The sequence below is a fragment of the Dermacentor albipictus genome, unplaced genomic scaffold, assembly GCF_038994185.2.
Source record: "Dermacentor albipictus isolate Rhodes 1998 colony unplaced genomic scaffold, USDA_Dalb.pri_finalv2 scaffold_17, whole genome shotgun sequence".
NCBI classification, from domain to species: Eukaryota; Metazoa; Arthropoda; class Arachnida; order Ixodida; family Ixodidae; genus Dermacentor; species Dermacentor albipictus.
This window is the reverse complement of record NW_027225571.1, coordinates 10,174,343-10,194,888: the sequence shown is the minus strand read 5'-3', so window position 1 is coordinate 10,194,888 and position 20,546 is coordinate 10,174,343. Positions and strand designations below refer to the sequence as shown.

Here is a 20,546-nt window from a genome sequence, read left to right as displayed (position 1 = left end):
GATGTCCGGCAAGGATCCCTTCGTGAGCCATTTTCATCACAAAATGATGAAGGCTTCTGGGCACGACAAGCTGTTCCATTTGTTTCTTTGACCGCAGTGTGTATTTTCAGTAAAGAATTCTCTCCTTTACAAAGAATTGGACATCAGCGAACCTCGTCTTCATTTCTTGGTCCACTACTTCAAAGCATTTACGTAGACTGCTGTCCTCCCTTTGCCTGGTTCTCAAGTCGATTGGGCTGATGTCTAGGGGGTTTATAGCTGGTACTCGTAACGAATGCGAACTTATCTTGGCTGTCTGGTTGTCGCTGCCACTTCCGACTTGTCCCTGGTTTCACTAGCAGCCGATGATAAAATGTCAGCAGAGATGGATTCATTGGTAGAACAGTTTCCACCTTCCGCTCTAAATGATTCATCCGCACTGCTCGGTGTATGTCTTTTCCATTCATTGTCAGGATTGGAGGCATTCCGTACACCTTTCAAATTTCCCAGGACAATATCATATAAAGGATTGTCCATGCATAAAACCCTAGTCTTGCCTGTGAAGAAAGGTGACACGATCTCCACGTTTGCTTCAGGTAGCTTCAACAATCTTCTGTCCAGAAGACAGACCGAGGAAATTTTTCCTGTCAGCTTACTGTCTGGTACGAGGGACCTTTTGACAATAAGAGTCGCATCCCGTATCTCGCAAGACAGTAGCGGGATGTCCTTCAAGCACACCTTCAGCAGTAGGCATAGACTTTTTGTCTCGTTTATGCGTCTGCGTTCTCCCGCGTTCCAAACTTCCGGGAACTCGACGCAAGGTCTGCGTCTCTTCGGTTACTGCCTTGGACATGTCTACTTACTGCATCGAGCATGAAGCCTTCTCGGTACTGTTGCCTTTTTTGGGGCAGTCACCTGTCTTATGCCCAGTGAGGCGGCACTTTCCACAGAAAGATGTATTTGTATTTGGACCCTTCGTATTGGTCCAGCAATCAGCAGCTCTGTGACCGCGTTTACCACAAAGAAAGCAGCGTGGTCTTTCCTTCTCTTCTTGTCGCTCAGGAGTTGGAGCTTGACCTGGTGGCTTGCTAGGTTCTCTCTCGTTTTTACCTTTGCCAAGGTTGACTAACCCTTGCACCTCCAGGTAATGATCAGTAGCTTCCGCTAGCTTTTCAAGTCCCTGACAGTTCCTTTCTCTCAAAAAGACTACCAGTTTCTCATGACAAGTCATAGGGAACTGTTCTGAGACAATCTTGTCCCGCAGAGCATCGTATGTCTGGTCCATATTGGCCATGTCTTGCCAGTGATACAGTTGAACCTCGCTACAACGAAACTGACGGGGCGCGCGAAAAATTTCGTTAAAGCGAAATTTCGTTGAGGCGAAAACAGGCCAAAAACACTGTCAGGTTGGACCACATAGTCCCAAAACATCATTTATTTCCAAAGAAGTCGGTCAGCTTCTTCTGCTTCTTTTTTTTTGCCACGAGTGCAGTGGCGCGGCTTTCGCACTCGGTGAACAGTTGCATCGCGACGTCGTCATCGTGAGCACCGAAAAATCTGCGGATCACATCAAAAGCATCCATCACTTTTATTGCAGGTGGTGGCGCTAAGTCCTCCGCGTCGCTGTCATCATCCGATGATGCGTCGTTGTGGTGAACGCCCTCAATTATAGCTTCGTCACTCAGCTCCTCGTGAGCTAGCACTTCACTGTCAACAGCGATGTAGTCGCCGATCTGAACATCGGCCGGCACATCTCCGGAGTCCTGAAGGGCTGCCCATGCCGCATTGGCCTCTGTGGAGGGTGGAGCAATTGTACTGCAGCCTTCCTCGTCCGACGTGGAGTTCGCTGCCAGTTGAGCATCGGAGTGAAAGCCGGCGTGCACAAAACAGTTGTAGATGATACTGCGACTGGTTGCCGTCCACGCTGCTGAGACCATCTGTACAGCCATGTACAAATCCACTTCGATTGCCCGACCGGTGTCGATGTTTAACACCAGCCGCTGAATCAGTCGCTGTCGATAAGCGCTTTTAACGCTATTGATGATACCTTGATCCAGCGGCTGGATTAAAGCCGTGCAATTCGGCGGGAAGAATCTTACTTCCACGCTTTGAAGCTGAACGTCTTCAACGTTATGCGCTGCGCAATTGTCGATGAGCAAACAAACCTTACGTTTCTTTGCCGTCATGTCACGGTCGAAAGCGGTTAGCCACTCTTTGAAAACGGCCCGTGTCATCCAAGACTTCTTATTGGCAACATATTTGACGGGCAGGCTCTTGCCACCTTTGAAGCACCGCGGCTTCGCACTTTTGCCTATCACCAGTGGGCAGCGCTTGTCAGACCCGTCCATGTTGCAGCACAGGAGCACAGTCACACGCTTTTTGCTATGCTTCCCTCCGCTGCATGGCTGGCCCTTCATGTGAAGCGTCTTGGAGGGGAGGAGCTCGAAGAAAAGTCCCGTTTCATCGGCATTGTATATGTCTGATGTGGCATATTTCTCCATTAATTCCGGCACAGTAGCTGATGCCCAAGCAGATGCAGCGTCGGCGTCTGATGAGGCCGACTCCCCACACAGCACTTTAGCGACGATTTCATGCCTGGCCTTAAAACGGGTCAGCCACCCTGAGCTGGCTTTGAAATCATTGATGCCCAGCATACAGGCATAGCCAAGTGCCTTTTGCTGCAACATGTTTCCGCTGACCGGCATCTTCTTTGCGCGCACGTCGAGGAACCACGTGTACAGAGCCTTCTCAAGGTCCTCATGAGCCGCTTGCGTCAGCTTTTTCCGCTTCGCGGATGTCCCCGAAGAAAGAGCTTGCGCTATCGCGTCTTTCGACTTCAAGATCGTTGACAGCGTGCTCTGTGAGATGCCGAAGTCCGCTGCAACATCTCCCTTTTTCCTGCCACTGGATGCCGCGCTGATAATCCGTGCCTTCTCTTCAAGCGAGAGGAACTTCCGCTTTCTAGATGAAGTCGCCATGCTCGCATTCATTACAGCGCACTAGCAGCACAAGCACGAGTGAAAAAAACTAGGGCAAACGCGCTGCTGTTGCCAGGCTGCTGCGTCCTTTGGCAACGGATTGGTTGCGGCTCTGAATTGGATTGGAAGAAAACGGGAGCTTGCCCCCGCGCCTTGTCGCAAGGCAGCCAGCCCGATAGTCATCAACACCAAGCTATGGCGGTGATCATGTGCGTTTCAGTGAGTGGATTAGTTTGGTCCAGCGAATGTTTAGCGAAACAAAGCAGCGTGGGCCTATGGAAGTACATAGATGGGCGGCGATATGCTTGTTTTATTGTAAGATATATTTTTAAATCGAGCTTCGCATAGCAAAAATTTCGTTGAAGCGGAAACGCGCCCCAAAAATGGTTCGTTGTGATGAGAAATTTGTTCCATTACTTTGTATAGCGAGCTGACGGGGAATTGGAAATATTTCGTTGAAGCGAAAATTTCGTTGAAGCGACGTTCGTTGTAGCGGGGTTCGACTGTATATCCCAATAGACGACCGGCAAACTGTCTACCAGTTTCGGAATTATCTGGTTTCGCCGACCAAAACTTGCTTCGGTAGCCTTCCTCCGTGAACCTGAAGCATTGCAAAAGCGTCTTTTTTAGTGTCACATAGTCCGTGGCATGATCCGGTGCCATTCTGCCGACAACACTTAGAGCTACGCCTGTCAAACAGAGGCTTAGCGATAGGGCCCATTTGTCTTGTGGCCAGCCCTGGTTCGTTGCGATTCGCTCAAATCGTTGAATGTATGCATCCAACTCATCGCATTCTTCGTTAAATGCTGGGATTAGTTTTTGCGGACTTTGGTAGCTCTCGGTAGCACCTGTGTGCACACTCTCTGTAAGCTGCCCAGTAGTCATGCTAACCGCTGTCGCATACAACTCCCTCAACATTACCTTGAGCTCGAGCACTTCCCTTTCTGCCTTCAATCTGGCTAGCGCTTCGGCATCAGCTTCTTTTGCTGCATTGCGTTCAGCCAGACATGCTTCAGGCGCTTCCCTTTCGCGTGCGCGCTCTTCGTCTAGCCATTGTTTCAGTGCCGGGCCAGTCAACCCCAGTTCTTTTCCAATTGCCGTAAGCTTGTCTGTCTCCATCCTCACCCGTCAGACACGCATATGCAATGTGCTGCTCTTCTCGATAGCGTAAGAGCAGTCCTGTCGCAGACGCCAGATATGTGATAGGTTAGGATCGTCACGTTGCAAAGCGTGTGACGCGAGGAAGATGGAGGAGATGGTGCATGATGAGCAAACACCCGACAATTATATTACACGGCATGTAAACACGAAAAATATCTTAAACTAGACCAACACATACAAGGTTGTTCGTAAACAGGAAAAATGTCATCTCACGACGTTGTGGTTGAAGTCCGGAGTGTGGTGAGACGTAGAGCAGAGTCCTTGAGGTGGAACACTCGCTCATATAGGGATGACCGGCGTGAAAGAGCAGAAGCAGCCGCACGGGGCCGGAACAGGTGGACGCGTCCCCCAGCTCCGTAGTCGAGAACAGGCCACTCCGAAGTCTCGAGCAAAAAGACGGCCCCAGGCGCTCGTTTCGAAGACGGACGCCCGGTCACCCGAACCTCGCGCGTAGAAGCGGGTTCCAAGATGTCAGCAGGCCGACCTGGGGCTTCGAGCAAGGTGACGACCTGAGGCGCTCCTCGTCTCGATGACGGACGCTCGCTCTTCCGAACTTCGCGCGTAGATGCAGGTTTGAGGCTGCAGCAGGCCGCTCCGAGGTTTCGCGCCATACAACGACCCGAGGCGTTCCTTGTCCTGAAGACAGATGCCCGGTCAAGTGAACCTCACCGGTAGATGTGGGTTCCGTAGGCCCTAGTCGTGCCGGCGTTCCAACGATCTCCTTTGCGTGAGCCCCCTTCTCATTCGCTGCACGAGCATCTCTCATCTTTCTTTTCCTCTTGTTGAGGACGGCCGCAATGTCATCTGCTCTTGCACTCGGTACTTTGTGTGTACTTCTTCACACTAGGTCACCGACGTGGCCTTGGACAGCACCCTATATAGAGTCTCTTTCAAAGCGATTACAGGGACAGAGGAAGGTTTCGTCATAACCACAGAAACCAACGTCTGCGCTGTGACACTTGTGGGGTCTGATGTGGGATATCTCACACCGTACTCTTGGGACAAAGGAACGACAACACATTAGTGCAAACAGTCACAAGGGCATTTATTGCACCTTTCATACATCAATGCCTGCTAGCCGAGTTGCTATCCACAAAACATGCCGATGGGCGCGCGACAAATCTAGAAGTCCGACTTACCGCGACCGGAAGCGAGCGAATATGTTCGCCCCATGCTGGATCCCAACGCCTGGTCGTTCGCGTGTATAGTCACGCGAATCGTGGCGCGTTCGAAGGCGGCCACGCGAGGCGGTCTCGCAGATGCATCGGTCGCCGCGCGCGCGCGGAGCGTTGCTGCACGTGCAGCACGTCTCGCTCGCTCGAACCCAAGAGAGCGCGCCTTCTCACTCCCGCCGAGGGTAACCTCGCAGCCGCGCAACACTAGCGCCATCTCTCGGACTGCGCCTGTACCACTCGGACCGCCGCGTGTGCGGCGAAGCCGCACTACAGGAGACGCGCTATGCGGGAAAAACATCAGGGGAGGCGCGAGGGTCGCGCATCCCCACACACTATAAGACAAAACAAAGCTGGGATTTATTCAATGGTGAAGCGGGTGTTCCGATACTGGTACAGTCGACTCCCGTTAATACAAAGTTCACGGGGACCGCAAAAAACTTCGAATTAAACGAACTTCCAATTAAGCACAAAAAACAGCACTTTATTTGTGGCGAAATCGAGTATTTTCTCTAAGAAAAATAGTCGGTCATCTTGCTTTGCTTCTTCTTGCCGAATCGCGCTGCTGAAAGCAAGTTCTGCAGGCTGTAGATGTGGCGGAACGCTTCTTCCGCGTTACCTTCAGCGGCAAAGAAGCGCTCTGCGAGAGCAAGGCCCGCAGCTACATCGGCAGCCTTAGGTTGTGGCTCGCCTTCAACGTCATCGTCGCTTTCCTGGGTCGCTTTCTGGGGTCGAATAATCTCTACAATTTCGCTATCCGTCAGCGCACCGCACGTTTCGACCGCCTTGTCTACGGCAACGTAATCTTCAAAATTGACGTCCCCGAGAGCATCACCAAAATCAGTGCCGTCAAGCTCGCTTGTTGACGGTTCCTCCGCTGAAATTTCAGAGGCATCCTCCAAAGAAGCTGCCACAAAACCGCAAGCCCTGAAGCAGTTTGCGATTGTTTCTTGCTTCACACGATCCCATGCTCGCACCAACATGTGGATGGCACTAAGCAGGCTCACCTCGTACTTTGTGGAGCTATCCATACACAAAATCATGCGCTCGAGGAGGCGCCGCCTGTACAGGACTTTAACATTCTTGATGATGCCTTGGTCCATTGGCTGCAAAACAGCCGTTGTGTTTGCAGGCAAAAATGCGAGGCGTATTGCACTCAAGGCTGGCACATTCACGTGAGCACTGCAGTGATCGACAAGGAACAACACCTTGCGGTTCGAAGCAGCAAACTTGCGGTCTAATTTGCTTACCCAGCTCTTGAAGATTTCGGCCGTCATCCATGCTTTTTTGTTCGCCTCATAGTCCACAGCCAGCGTCTTCACGCCTTTAAAACATCTCGGCTTCACGGCTTTCCCGATCACAAGTAACCGACATCGTTCCGTGCCAGTCATGTTTGCCACGATCAGCACCGACACTCTCCTTGCTGCGTTTGCCCCCGGCACAGTCGTCGTCCTTGAATGTCAGGGTCTTCTCTGGTAGAAGCCGATAGAAGAGTGCATTCTCATCTGCATTGAAGATGTCTTCCGGTCTGTATTCGGCGAGATATTCACACAGCTTTCCGTCCTTCCACGTGGCGCATGTTTCCTGGTTAACGGACGCCTTTTCGCCACACACGCTCTTGAAACCCAGGTCATGGCGATCCTTAAAGCGCATCAGCCATCCATCTGACGAAACGAAGTCATCGATCCCCAACATTGCTGCAAGCGTTCGGGCTTTCATCGCAACATGTCTCGGCTGAGAGGAAATTTGTTGCTCCTGGCCTCCCTAATCCAAACCAGCAGAGCCTTCTCCAACTCTGGGTAAGCGCCGGTGCGCATTCACTTCCGAGAAGTCTTGAACTTGTCGTTCTCAAATGCATCCATTATTGTGCACTTGTTCTTGATGTAGTTTGAGAGCGTGTTCGGCTTGATCCCGTACTTCCGCGCTATGTCTTGTTTAGCGGCACCTCCCTTCTCAACTTCCTTCAAAACCTCGACTTTCGTTGCCAGGTCGAGCGTGCGATAAGAGCCACGGTTTGCCATGGCTATAAACTGCGTGACTAGGTACAGTCAATTCCGAATCACCCGTGGAACAACCTAGCCTACGAGCTTCCCGCACAAAGGCGCTCGACCAACACACGCCTCGACATACGCTGCGCACGCTGCAAGACTAATTTCGCACAATCTCGCCACTGCCAGTATGCAGCGCTGCGTGCACCTATGGCACCCGCGTGGCCTCCGCGATCAGCTCCGGCCACGCGCGGGAGCCGCTTCGCCTCCCGCTGGAGTTGATCGCGGAGGCCACGGCAGCCGTAGCAATGAATAATCGCGCCGCTCCAAGAAGGATGGCGGTGCGGGCGGCTGCGGTGGCGATGACACCAACGTGGAGCACGGAACTGTTGCAACACTTGAAAAATTGCACATTCTACCAAAGAATGACGGTCACCTCGAGGATCCCGGCTGAAAATTAACTTCCAATTAAACAATATTACTGGATGAGGACTTCGAATTATCGAGCGATTTCTTCTAAAAGATTACATGCAAAACTGACGGGACCAGCACTTCACTTCTAATTAACCGAAAATTCCAATTAAGTGGCTTCGAATTATCGGGAGTCGACTGTATAGGTAACGGTCCTACACCCATCCCGCACAATTTTCCCACGAAAGCACTACAAAGATATGATGGGGTATCATTATACAGGCATACTAGTGCATACGTATACGTCAATTACTGTGTGCAGCATCAAACATGTCGAAAACGCGCTGAAGATCTATCTTATTGGCGAGAGATTGTTCGACCGCAAGCACAGCTAGGTCGCTCAGACGGTTAGGTATACATCATCTTGCTGCAAAGGTAAGTCTTCAATCTTCGAAGGCATGAAAACCTGCACTCGTAAGTTGATGACGATGCCGCTATCTTTGTAACATTGACACCTAGCTTGTGCAGTTCCTGGAAGGCTAGTTTATGTTCTCCCAAGACAGTGACCAATTGCAGCAGTGTCTCTGTCTTGCACTTCCTTTCGGCTTCGATGCGCTGAAGAAGTTTCGTTATCAGCTTGCACTCAACTTCAACGCTTTCGATGTTGCATGCATAGTGCTCGGCGTAAGGCTTGAGTAACAAGATGTCCATGAAATTCTCACTCTGTGGGTGGAGGGCACTAACTCCGCAGAGTACATCATTATTCTTCATGAACCGCCTAGTCAGCTCCGCAATCAGGTGGTCCAAAACGGGAAACTCTGAATGTTTCCTTTGAATCTGGAGTCTCTTATTCAAGAGGCTGTCCTTCGCTCAATACATACTGTTCTAAATGCAGCGGAAGGCGCTTCATTCTCTGCTTTTTTTCTTTAGGACACCCTGTTCTCCTCAGAAATACTGCAGGTTTGCACCAAGGCAGTGTCGAATGCATGCTGCAAATTTCTCATTTCGGAGAACTCTTCAATGACTGTGCGTGCCATGAGGCATGCCTGACTAATATTGCAGTCTCTACTTTGCAATAGGTTCGAAAGAACCTTAAGGCGGCTGAGTACCTTGGTAAATAGGCTTAAATGGAAGAGAAACGAGAAGTTCATTTGCTCAAGTAGACCCCTAGCTTCCGTTGCCTGCCTGCTGTTTGTAGCGATGACTTCGACGAGACGTACAAGGGTAGCAGGAAAGCTTTTCACTGCCACTGTGCAAGCCGCTATCTGGCAGGCCAATTGTGTAAATCTGAGACACTGCAGCTCTATCACTTGCAAAGACAACCTTTTCTGCACATCTACATACGGAGAGTGAATTGTAGATCCACTCAGGAAAACATAAAGACATTCTAAAAGGGAGGAAAGATCCCTTACCGGTTTTGTCACCTTGCAGACATTCATCGATGGCTAGGTTTAGTCGGTGGTTCATGCAGTGGACATACACTGCCTGCGGCAATTCCTGCCTGAACAGCACCTGGACGCCCTTGAGGTACTGCTCATGACACTCGCACCATCATATGTTTGAGCAATGCACAGCTGAGTATCTATGCCGCAGCTATTCAATGTTTCCCTTACGTAGCCCAGGAGTGACTTTGCATCCAAGTGCTTAGCGTTGCGGAATCCAAGAAACCGCTGAAAGACAGTCCCACTTGCATAGTACCTTACTACAACTGATAATTGTTCCGTCTTGCTTAGATCCTTAGTTTCATCGACAATAAGTGCAAAGTACTTGGAGCTTTTCATCCCTTCCTTTATACTTGTTAATGTGGCGTGGCTGAGAATTACGAGAATCTGGTCTTGTATCGAATGATCAAAGTACTTCGCGTTCGCTGCTCCACCATTCAGTTTCTTTCCAACAATATTGTCGTATTTGCCAAACAAGTTCAAGAGCTCAACAAAGTTTCCCCTGTTTTCACTTGTGGCACTTTCATCATGGCCTCGCTGAGCAATTCCCTGAACGGCAGTGAATCGCAAAATATCAGCGACTCGTGCTATATAGAGGCGATTTTCTTGCACCTCCCTAGAGTACGCGTCGCTGAGATGTGTTGCGACTGACTTGCTCTGTCCTCCCAACTTCATCTGCATGTAGGAAACCCACGATGTCTGGCAAGACTTATGCGCAAGTGAGTTTTTTCGCTTTCTGAAACCAGCATCTCTTTCTAGGGCTTTTTTCCAATTACTCTATCCACCGTTGACAAATGCAAATTTCTCATTGGCACCAGTAGAAAACATCCTGCAAGGGTAACATAAAGCTGCATCCACCTGCGCACTGTACTCCACCCAAGGAAATGGGCAGTACCAGTCCGAGTGGAAGCTTCTGCTCAATTTGCCGTACTTCTTAGATGGACTTGGGTTCAGTACTGGCTGTGTGGGTGACTGTCTTAAATTTCGAAATGTGCAACTGGCCTGCATGGTCGACATCCACATCCGAGGCGGTGAATTCGGTCGCGGAATCAGGTTCATTCCTTACTGCACACGATGCGGAAAGCTCATCGCACTCACTGTCAATTTGCACCGACGAGGAAGGACAAGCATCGTCAGAAGTAATGCTGTTCAGTCTCTTCAAGAGGAATCGAAACGGAGTGCTGAGAAGGATTTTCTTGTTCATGCAACGTCTCCGAATTTCCCATTTGTTGAAGCAGAAGGCTCGGTGCGGACGCATTGTTGCTTGGCCCGCTTGCTTGCGTTAGAAAAAAAGTCGGCAATGGACCTTTTCTGCGGCATCCTAAGGCAACCCCTAACCCATCCTAAGCCAACCCAATGCATCGACCATACGTTGGAGCCTCTTCTGGTTTGCGAGATGGGTTGGCGTTTCCTCCCACGATATGAGCGCTGCTTGTGAGTGAGCCAACGAACTGGCTGAAGTGGTTGGTGCCGCTGCTGCAGTAAACTAGAAGACTAGAAGAGGTCAGTGCAATGAGCGGAACGGCTGCACCGTATCGTGAATTGTACGCCCAGGTGTGATCGTAGCTACGGCGCTGTCGTCGCTCACTACTGAAGCTCCTGTTACAACTCAATACGGCGGAGAGCATTTCTTAGGCGTTTACCAGAGGCAACCCATCCCATTCATCACCTGCCTATTCAGAAGTCAACACAGCTTTGACGCCAACCCTTCACAGGTCAAGACCCTCTACCTGAAGATGACAAGCTGAACTAATGGATGAAAGGGGCCCAAGTCAACGGCTACCGAATAACAGTGCCGACCTTGAATTTCTAGGTTGCAATACGATTACGTATTTCATACCATCGAAGTCGGAGTTTGGTGGAACAGCATGAAATCCTTGCGGGATTATGCGACCGATTTGACATTTGTGATTGGCCGCAATAGTCATCAGATTCCCTAGTCTAGTCGCCTAAGGAAGATGAAGGGATAAAAATTGGAGACCGTTCGTTCAGAGAGGCTCATGCGTTCTGATGTGAACTCAGACATGTAATATGCTCCTGCATCGAGTGGGCTTCCGTACCTGGAGCCCGTGTACATGATGTAAATAAACTCTTTTAAAGCGAAGCTTTTCCCACTGCTGCTGCTGCTGCTGTCTGGCACACCGCGTTGGAGGGTGGTTCAGAGCGTGCGTATACATAGCAGGAGTGTGGCAGAGAAGGCGAGGCGAGAAACTCGCTTGGACTTTGCACCACGTTGAATGTGCACATACACTCTGGAGCTCCCTGGGCATCGCCACATTAGCAACTTGACTGCTGTAATTATCCGTGACCCCCCAGCAAAAGCATTGAGAAACTGCAGTGCCTACCTTTCTGCTAACGTGCAAGTCCAAAGGCTAGCTAGATAGACTGGTAGAGAGGAGGGGGAAGAGCAGAGGTAAGGTAGAACAGACGCAGCCTTGCCACTCTTCACACGCAGTTCCCATTCAGTGGAAAGGGAGGGGGGATAGAGAAAAGATTACATTAGAAGGCAACAAAACGCTACTACATGTACTATAGACACAACAGTGGTTTCGGGGAAACACAATAAATTTAAGTTCAGGGTACGGCACGATGTGTCCCTTCTATTTCTGAATAATAAACACCATGCAGATGTGTCAAGTGAACAACTTATGCAGGGCGTGCAGAAAAAGAGCCGCATTAATTAAAGCACACCGTAGGGCCTCGGCGACACCACGGAAGCGTCGGCACGTCACATCAACACTCTGTGCCCGCCGCGATAGCTTTGCGGCTATGTCACTGCTCGAGGTCGCGGATTTGATCCCGACCGCAGCAGTCGCATTTCTGCCACAATGCGTTGTGGCATGTGAGGCAATGACAATACTCAACACTCTCACAGGTTATAAACTATGGTGCACAACAATGCCTCAAGCAAACACCTCTCCCTCTGTGTTCTGTGTACTATGCAGACAAACAGCAGGGGTGCACGCAAGGTAATGTTTAATGTGAACTTAACGCTCTCGCATTTGACTGAACGTTGAAGAAATGAAACATTCGCCGTCAACATCACCAATAATTATCGTCAATCAAAGCAAACACCATAGACAGCTTCGCGTACATAGATTCCCACAGTGCATGGGATCTGTATAATTTTTCCTTCATTCCTACTGGTGGATGTATTCATCGATGGGCTTGGTGGATTCCTGGCCCAAATGCCACTTCGAGCTGCAACACTCCCAAGTGCATCGGCATTCAGCATGCGCGTCTTTACCGACATGCAATTAGGTTCACGGAATGGATGGCTGACTAAGTGGTGGCATCCTGCCATGGTGGGTAGCTTACCGGGTCTTTTTGAGAGTAGGCAGTGTTCTGCACAGGAGCCGAGGGACGAGGCGGACTACCAGCAAGGCGGAAACCAAAACAATGTTTATTCCCACTCCCAAAAGCCCCTTATATACAAGGTCTTTTAAGATTGTAGCGCCACCTTATATACACAGGTGGCGACCTCTACATCCCTCCTTTTCACCTTTTATGAGACAGAGCCCTACAAGTCCAACCGTTGCGGTGGTCTCACCATACGACCGCTGCGAGTCTGTGTCACCGTTTCCTGCAGTGTTACTTCTGGCGGCGTTGGATTTTCTTGAGGTGCTGCAGGCTGCATGATCTTGGGAGGGACAGGCGGAGACGCTGCCAGTTGGGCTGGGGTCCCTTCCGATGAATGAAGCACCAGGTGTCGACGATTGCACTGAAGGACGCCTCTGGGGGTCTGAACAAGGTAGGACCGCGGACGCTGGGCCTGCGATAATACTTCACCATTGCAGTGTGCGTCAGTTACCCATACATAGTCTCTAGGACTCAGAGGGGCCAGTTGGCTTGAATCATGATGGCGATTGTAGGTCATCGCTTGCCGTGCCTTGTTCCATGAGTCCTTTTCCCTGAAACTCGTGTGGCATGGTAATGACGGCATTAGTTGTTCCGGTAGTTTCGGGAGACGAGTTTGTAATTTCCTTCCCATCAGGGCTTGAGCCGGGGAATGCCGTTGGGGCCGGGCGTGTCATGGTACGACAGTAAGGCAAGGTCAAGGTAGGGATCAGGACCATTGAAGAGCAAGTCTTTCACTGTGCGCACCATGCGCTCTGCCTCTCCATAGCTTTGGGGGTACCTCGGGCTGCTGGTCTCGTGACAGAAGCCGTATGACTGCGCAAACTCAGCAAACTCGTTGGACACAAACTGCGGTCCGTTGTCGGTCCGGACGATGTCTGGTATGCCAAAACAGGCAATACAGCTCTTGATCGCCGAGATGACTGCTGGTGCCGTGGTGGACCCCACAGAGACTACTTCAGGAAACCTGGAATAATAATCAACAATCAGGACGTAATCGCGCCCTCTAAGTTGAAACAGATTGATGCCAAGGTGCTGCCATGGTCTGTCGGGTGTCACCGTGGATAGCATAGGCTCAGAACGCTGAACTCGAGTCTTGGCTCATATGGCACATTGGGTCACCATATGCTTCACATGCATGTTACAGTTAGGCCACCAAACAGACTCCCTGGCCTGTTCTTGGCAGCGGCGCACTCCCTGATGCCCTTCGTGTAACAGGGCGAGAATGTCCTGACACAAGGCTGAAGGAATGGCAAGTCGTCAGTCCAGCAGAAGGATGCCGTCGTATATGCTCAATCTGTCTCTCTCCTTCCGAAATGGAGCGATCTGCAGCAGCACCTTGTTTTTGTCTGGCCATCCTTTCGTGCAATACTTCATGACCGCAGAGCAGACTCCATCTTGGGCTTGGTGTATGCGGACATCTTCTAGCTGTCTTGCTACAAGAGGCGGTAATTCCTTGAACACTTCACTGACAAACAACTCCAGGGTGTCTACCATGTGAGTAGCTGGCAAATCAGAGGCAGCTCGTGACAACGTGTCCGCCGTAGCTAAGTGCTTTCCAGGCACATATTTCACCACATACTGATATCGCATCAGTTTTATCCGCATTCGTTGTATGTGAGGCGGCACGAGTTCTAGGTCCTTGTCACCCAAAAGGGTGACCAGAGGAAGGTGATCTGTCTCTACCTTGAAGCTTAGGCCCCAAAGGAACTGGTCGTACCGTGAAATGGTCCAAGTCACCACGAGACCTTCCTTTTCTGTTTGACTATAATGTGCTTCCGTTGGAGTAAGCGCCCTTGAAGCATGCGCTACAGCCTGTCGAGTACCTTCAGGTTGGTCCTGTAGCAGTACAGCTCCCAGACCGTATGAGCTGGCATCCGCGGACACTACAGTGTGGTAGGAAGAATCGTATTTTGCCATGCACATGTCGGAGCTCAACAGCAACTTGAGGTGTGAGAAGGCCTTTTCTTGACTGAGACCTCAAGTCCAGATGGTGTTCTTGTTTAGGAGGGAACGAATGGGCTCTGTAACGTCGGATAAGTGAGGTATGAACTGTGCGACGTGATTGGTCATTCCCAGCAATTGTCGTACTCTGCTGACGTCGGTCGTTAGCGGCAGATCTCTGATGGCTTTCACCTTGTCCGGGTCTGGCGAGATCCTGTCCGCCCCAATCACTACTCCGAGGAACTTGACCGAACTAACTCGAAACGCACACTTCTTTTCGTTAAGGGTGACACCCTCCTCCTCAAGGCGAGCTAGGACTGCAGTCAGACGCTCATCGTGCTGTTGACAATCTTTCCCAAAGATTAGAATGTCATCAATCAGGTTCACGACTCCAGGCAAGTGCTCAAGAACCTTCGACATTAACTGCTCGAAATACTCTGGTGCCATGGCTATACCAAAAGGGAACCTCTTGTAACAGTACCGGCCGAACGGCATTATAAATGTCATGAGCTCCTGGAATAGCAGCTTGGGCTTGTTGGTTTTCCATCCTGCTAGTAACAGCGCAAAATATAGACAAGGGACGAGACAAGAAGACACCACAAGCGCTGCTCTGGTGTCTTCTTGTCTCGTCCCTTGTCTATATTTTGCGCTGTTACTAGCAGAATGAGCTCCTGGCTGTCGGTGCTAAGCTTCACCTGATGGAAACTAGACTGCGCATCCAACTTGGAGAATAATACTCACGCTCCACCCAACTGGCGGAGGATCTATTCCACCGTCAGCATGATGAAGCGCTCCCTTTCGATGACTTAGTTCAGCTTTGTCAGATCAACGCAGATTCTGTAGCTGCCCAATGATTTGGGCACAACTACAAGCCCGAAGCACCATTCAGTTGGAGTGTCTACTTTCCTTATGACGTCCTGCGAATCTAGCTCTTTCTTGACAACGTCATTTAAAGGAATTGGAATCTGCCTTAGAGCACTCAGGGAAAATGGACGAACGCCGGGTTTAACGCGAATGCGGCATTCGGCTTGCTGAAATTTTCCCAACCCTTGGAAAATCTTGGCTGGTGGGGAATGAAAGCACTCAGCAGAATCCAGGAAGTGAATAACACCAAGGGCTTCAATTGCAGGGAGCCCAAGCAGGTGAGTGCGCTGACGTTCAACCACATACAAGGTCTGCTCTGTGGACTTAGTGTGTCTATGTATCTTGCTTGTCGTGAATCCACGTTGTGAAGTTCGATGGAACCCAGTCGCTTATTTGTGTTCTTCTTCATGCACACTTCGGCAAAATGTCCTAGCTTTCTACAGTAGTGGCAAACTGATTTTCTGGCTGGGCAATCTTTTTGAGAGTGACGCTGTCGTCAACAAAAGCCACACGATAACCTAGCCGGGTGCTCAGACTGGTCGCGGAAATGTGGCGAAGGGGTGGACGTATCGTTTCGGCAAGAGCGTTATCCATAGTCAATCTAGCTCGTGATAACCGCTCTTTTTCTGCGTCCTTGTGTATGCGGGCTTGGCACAGTGCTTCCTCAGGGGAAAGTTTTGTGCACCGGCACAATTGATCAGACAGTTTCTCGTCTTGTATGCCTACGATGAATCTGTCGTGAACAAGGCGGTCCTCGACGAGCGGGCTGTTATAGCTACAGAGCTTTATCAGGTTGCGTAAAGCCGAAAAAAAGTCATCCGCAGATTCGCCCGGCTGCTGAGTGCGGCTGTGGAAACGACGACTTCCGTATATCATTTACTGGATGCACAAAGTGCGAATCCAACTTTTCTTTGACGGCAGTGAAAGAAAGCGGTGTTGGTACCCCCAAGGACGAAAGAACGGTCCTGGCTTGCGGTCCCATACAGTAAAGAAGTGTCCGTACCTGGGCCTCGTCGCTGGCACTGTGGAGGCCGGCCACGAAAGCGTAATCCTTGAACGTCGAATCCACGTTGGACATTCTCCCGGGTTTGAAAACGTGAAGTTCTCCGATGGGCGCAGACCAGATGCGCCAGCATGAACGTTGTGCACTTTTGGTTCGGTGGTCTCAGCGGGGGTGGATTCCGTGTCAGGCAGGTTAGCGTTAACGTTGGGATCCCACTTCTGACACTATGTTCTGCACAGGAGCCTAGGGATGAGGCGGACTACTGGCAAGGCAGGAACCAAAACAATGTTTATTCCCGCTCACCAAAGCCCCTTATATACAAGGTCTTTTCAGACTGTAGTGCCACCTTATATACGCAGGTGGTGACCTCTACAGGCAGCATTGCCCCGACGGTTTTCTGTGAGAAAAGCTGCGGCTTAGAAGGGTCATGACCTCTGAACTCCTTTGACCCCAGTTGCGATTTTGTGGCCGAGGCTATTACATCCGAGGCGCGAACTTGCCAGTTCACGCAAGCAGACCAAAAAACGAAGAAATGTAGCCCATTTTTAAATCTATTTAGAACCGTTGGAACCATTTTTATCTCATTGCGGCAGTTCGTGCTGTATTTCAAGTGCCTATTCTATCACAAGTGCGAGGGTAATTGCTTGGGACCAGAAATTTTCTATAATAAATTTTTATGCTTAAACAAGGCCATCCTTTGTAAGCGGCGCTGTTCTCACACATCTGCCTCCAAATTATAAGACATCAAAATTGACATTTTGTTTCATACCGCCTACCGTAGATCAGCTTTTCGGCACTCTTCAGGAGGGGCAAAGGGGGTGCAGGTGGGAATTTGGGGGGGGGGGGGCGTAGCCTTCCCCCCACTGTGCCCCCCCTTGGCACCACCCCTCGTGGAGCTCCTCATTGACCATGGTGTAAACATGGAAGAGTTTCAGTGGCATTGAAAGCTTTCGGATAGCAAGAAAAGGTTTTCTAGAGCTCTGTACAAAATATCACCTAAGTAGAGGGCTAACTAGTCAGTATTCACAATTGAATAAAAGCATAGTAGTCATCAGACACCCATAAAGGGCGCAGGACAAGTCCCCTCCTTCATGACAGGTTATCAAAGTGAAAATTTGCCAAGTCACTTCATGTATATTATGAGCATACACGTTTACATTGTGAATCATTGGTAGTGTTATCTTTGCGTATTTTTTCTTTTTAGTGAGCTAGTCATTATTTGCACATCTTGTAATTTTAAATAAAAGAAGTTCCATACTCATTTTGTTGTGCCATACAGAAGTGCAATCTTAGACATTTGGAAGCTAGAATACAGCACTCATTTGCACTTCGTGACCTATCAAATGAAACAGTGTGCAAGTTTTCACATTTCTTATTTTGGGGCACTGATATGGCTGTACAGTTGCGACTAACACCCATGTTTGGGCACCGCTATCTTTTACTTCACAAAAGGCTTCCTTCCTCTGTCAACTGTCTTGCTTCTCTCAAAGGCAATTATTCCACTTTTAAATATGTCATTAGATGCACCAAAAGACTGTTCTTCTATTCCAAAAGACACTTTTAAAGTTGACTCTGAAAAGCTGCTCCATAATGGTCTTGGCCAATCGCATCACTGCATTCTTGTTTTTCTTTTTTTTTTTCAGTGTCAAGGAACATATGTTAATTTACACAAAGACAAACCTCTTGACGGATGACTCAAAATGTCACTTAAAATTGACTGAGGCTTCTTTCTGGCAATGCTGTGTGACATAGTGCATACAGGATTAGATTTGGTCAAAATTATGTGCTTCTGTAATCCCGTGCGGAGACTAGGTGAAGATGTTTGCACACATTGGTTATGTCAATAACCTCTTGTTTGACTGCTGCAAGGTTAGCAGCTGAATTTAACGCAAGAGGGAATAGCAGTGAGAATTTAAAGATCTTGCAGAATTTGCAGAATCGGGCTTCATTTTTCATGGTTATGCCGGCACTTTCAGTTTTAAGCTTGCAGTGGTAGTTGTGCAAAGCGGTAAGGCAGCTGGGGAGGATCAGGTAACAGCAGATTTGTTGAAGGATAGTGGGCAGATTGCCCTAGAAAAGCTAGCCACCCTGTATATGCAATGCCTCATGACCTCAAGCATGCCGGAATCTTGGAAGAACACTGACATAATCTTAATCCATAAGAAAGGGGACGCCGAAGACAAAAAATTATAGACCGATCAGCTTACTGTCAGTTGCCTACAAACTATTTACTAAGGTAATCGCAAATAGAATCAGGAACACCTTCTGTCACTTCTGTCAACCAAAGGACCAGGAAAGATTTCGTAAAGGCTACTCAACAATAGACCATATTTACACTATCAATCAGTTGATAGAGAAATGTGCGGAATATAACCAACCCTTATATATAGCTTTCATTGATTACGAGAAAGCGTTTGATTCAGTCAAAACCTCAGCAGTCATGCAGGTATTACGGAATCGGGGTGTAGACCAGCCGTATGTAAAAATACTGAAAGACATCTATAGCCACCGTAGTCCTCCATAAAGAAAGCAACAAAATCCCAATAAAGAAGGGCATCAGGCAGGGCGATACAATCTCTCCAATGCTATTCACAGTGTGTTCACAAGAGGTATTCAGAGACCTGGATTGGGAGAAATTGGGAATAAGAGTTATTGGAGAATACATTAGTAACTTGCGATTTGCTGATGATATTGCCTTGCTTAGCAACTCAGGGGACCAATTGCAATGCATGCTCACTGGCCTAGGCAGGCAAAACAGAAGGGTGGGTCTAAAAATTAATCTGCAGAAAACTAAAGTAATGTTAAACAGTCTCGAAAGAGAACAGCAGTTTACTATAGGTAGCGAGGCGCTGGAAGTGGTAAGGGAATACATCTACTTAGGGCAGGTAGTGAGTGCGGATCCAGATCATGAGACTGAAATAATCAGAAGAATAAGAATGGGCTGGGGTGCATTTGGCAGGCATTCTCAGATCATGAAGAGCAGGTTGCCATTATCCCTCAAGAGAAAAGTATATAACAGCTGTGTCTTACTAATACTCACCTATGGGGCAGAAACCTGGAGGCTTACGAAAAGGGTTCTGCTGAAATTGAGGACGACGCAACGAGCTATGGAAAGAAGAATGATGGGTGTAACGTTAAGGGATAAGAAAAGAGCAGATTGGGTGAGGCAACAAACGCGGGTAAATGACATCTTAGTTGAAATCAAGAAAAAGAAATGGGCATGGGCCGGACATGTAATGAGGAGGGAAGATAACCGATGGTCATTAAGGGTTACGGACTGGATTCCAAGGGAAGGGAAGCATAGCAGGGGGCGGCAGAAAGTTAGGTGGGCGGATGACATTAAGACGTTTGCGGGGACGACATGGCCACAATTAGCACATAACCGGGGTAGTTGGAGAAGTATGGGGGAGGCCTTTGTCCTGCAGTGGGCGTAGCCAGGCTGATGATGATGATGATGATGATGATGATGATGATGATAGTTGTGCCAAGCAAGCAGGAGCAGTTAACTGTGGCAAAACATTCTCATCTTATATATCCTCCTCATACCTAAAGCCTGTTCAGGGGCATAACTTTTGAAGTCGGTTCTTATTACCAACATGGGTATATTGTGAATGTGAAAACAATTCTTCGTTTGAACATCCCTACAAGATGCTGGGGGCAGCATCTCCATTTAAGTGGAGAAAATAACCGTCCCCTTCTGATTCTTGTAATACAAACTGTTTTTAATTGGCCAAAAGACATAAATGAAGATCTAACATCGGGTGCTACTTTGGCTTGTTGATGCTGCATCCTCTATTTTCGTGTCAACTTGCAGTAATCGAGTAGTACTTGATGGCTGCCTTTTATCATCTTTGACGTCACGATGGAGACTGAATTGGTGGTTATTTTCACAAAGGCTTGCTGCAATAATGTGCCTGAACCACTTTCACACAGTTCCGTATGCCTCGGACTTTAAATCGAGGTTGGATATTTTACGTGGTTGCAGTGGGGCTAAACCTAAAAAGGAATAAAAGCAATGTACCCAATTAGGTGCTATGGGACCAAAGAGGATATATGTCAGTGGGTTTTATGTCTGATGTTTTTGCCTCAGTCTGGCCTCATCAGGAACTACATGTACCATGTTGATCATCTGATCAAGCGACACAATTACACATGTGCAGTTGTGCACGAACACACAACTGCACATTGTTGTAGGCATCTATTGCAATTGCACAGCGAACATTGTTTGAGTGATTTGACATTTTATG

At 49.0% G+C, this 20,546-nt stretch overlaps 2 protein-coding genes and 1 pseudogene across 5 annotated transcripts in view; 1 reads left to right on the top strand and 2 right to left on the bottom strand.

Annotated features, from left to right (window-relative positions):
• The window catches only part of LOC139052001 (uncharacterized), a 241,859-nt gene that overhangs the window by 94,449 nt on the left and 126,864 nt on the right, over nucleotides 1–20,546 (top strand). The window lies entirely within an intron of this gene.
• LOC139052040 (tigger transposable element-derived protein 6-like) lies at nucleotides 1,410–3,455 on the bottom strand. Its single transcript, XM_070529109.1, has one exon. The coding sequence runs from the start codon at nucleotides 2,967–2,969 to the stop codon at nucleotides 1,410–1,412; it is 1,560 nt and encodes a 519-aa protein (XP_070385210.1). The 5' UTR covers nucleotides 2,970–3,455.
• On the bottom strand, nucleotides 7,977–9,128 carry LOC139052039 (uncharacterized; annotated as a pseudogene).

What these genes read in the sequence shown, in the direction of transcription:
- LOC139052040 (XM_070529109.1), bottom strand. Translation starts at nt 2,969, where the DNA reads ATGAATGCGAGCATGGCGACTTCATCTAGAAAGCGGAAGTTCCTCTCG.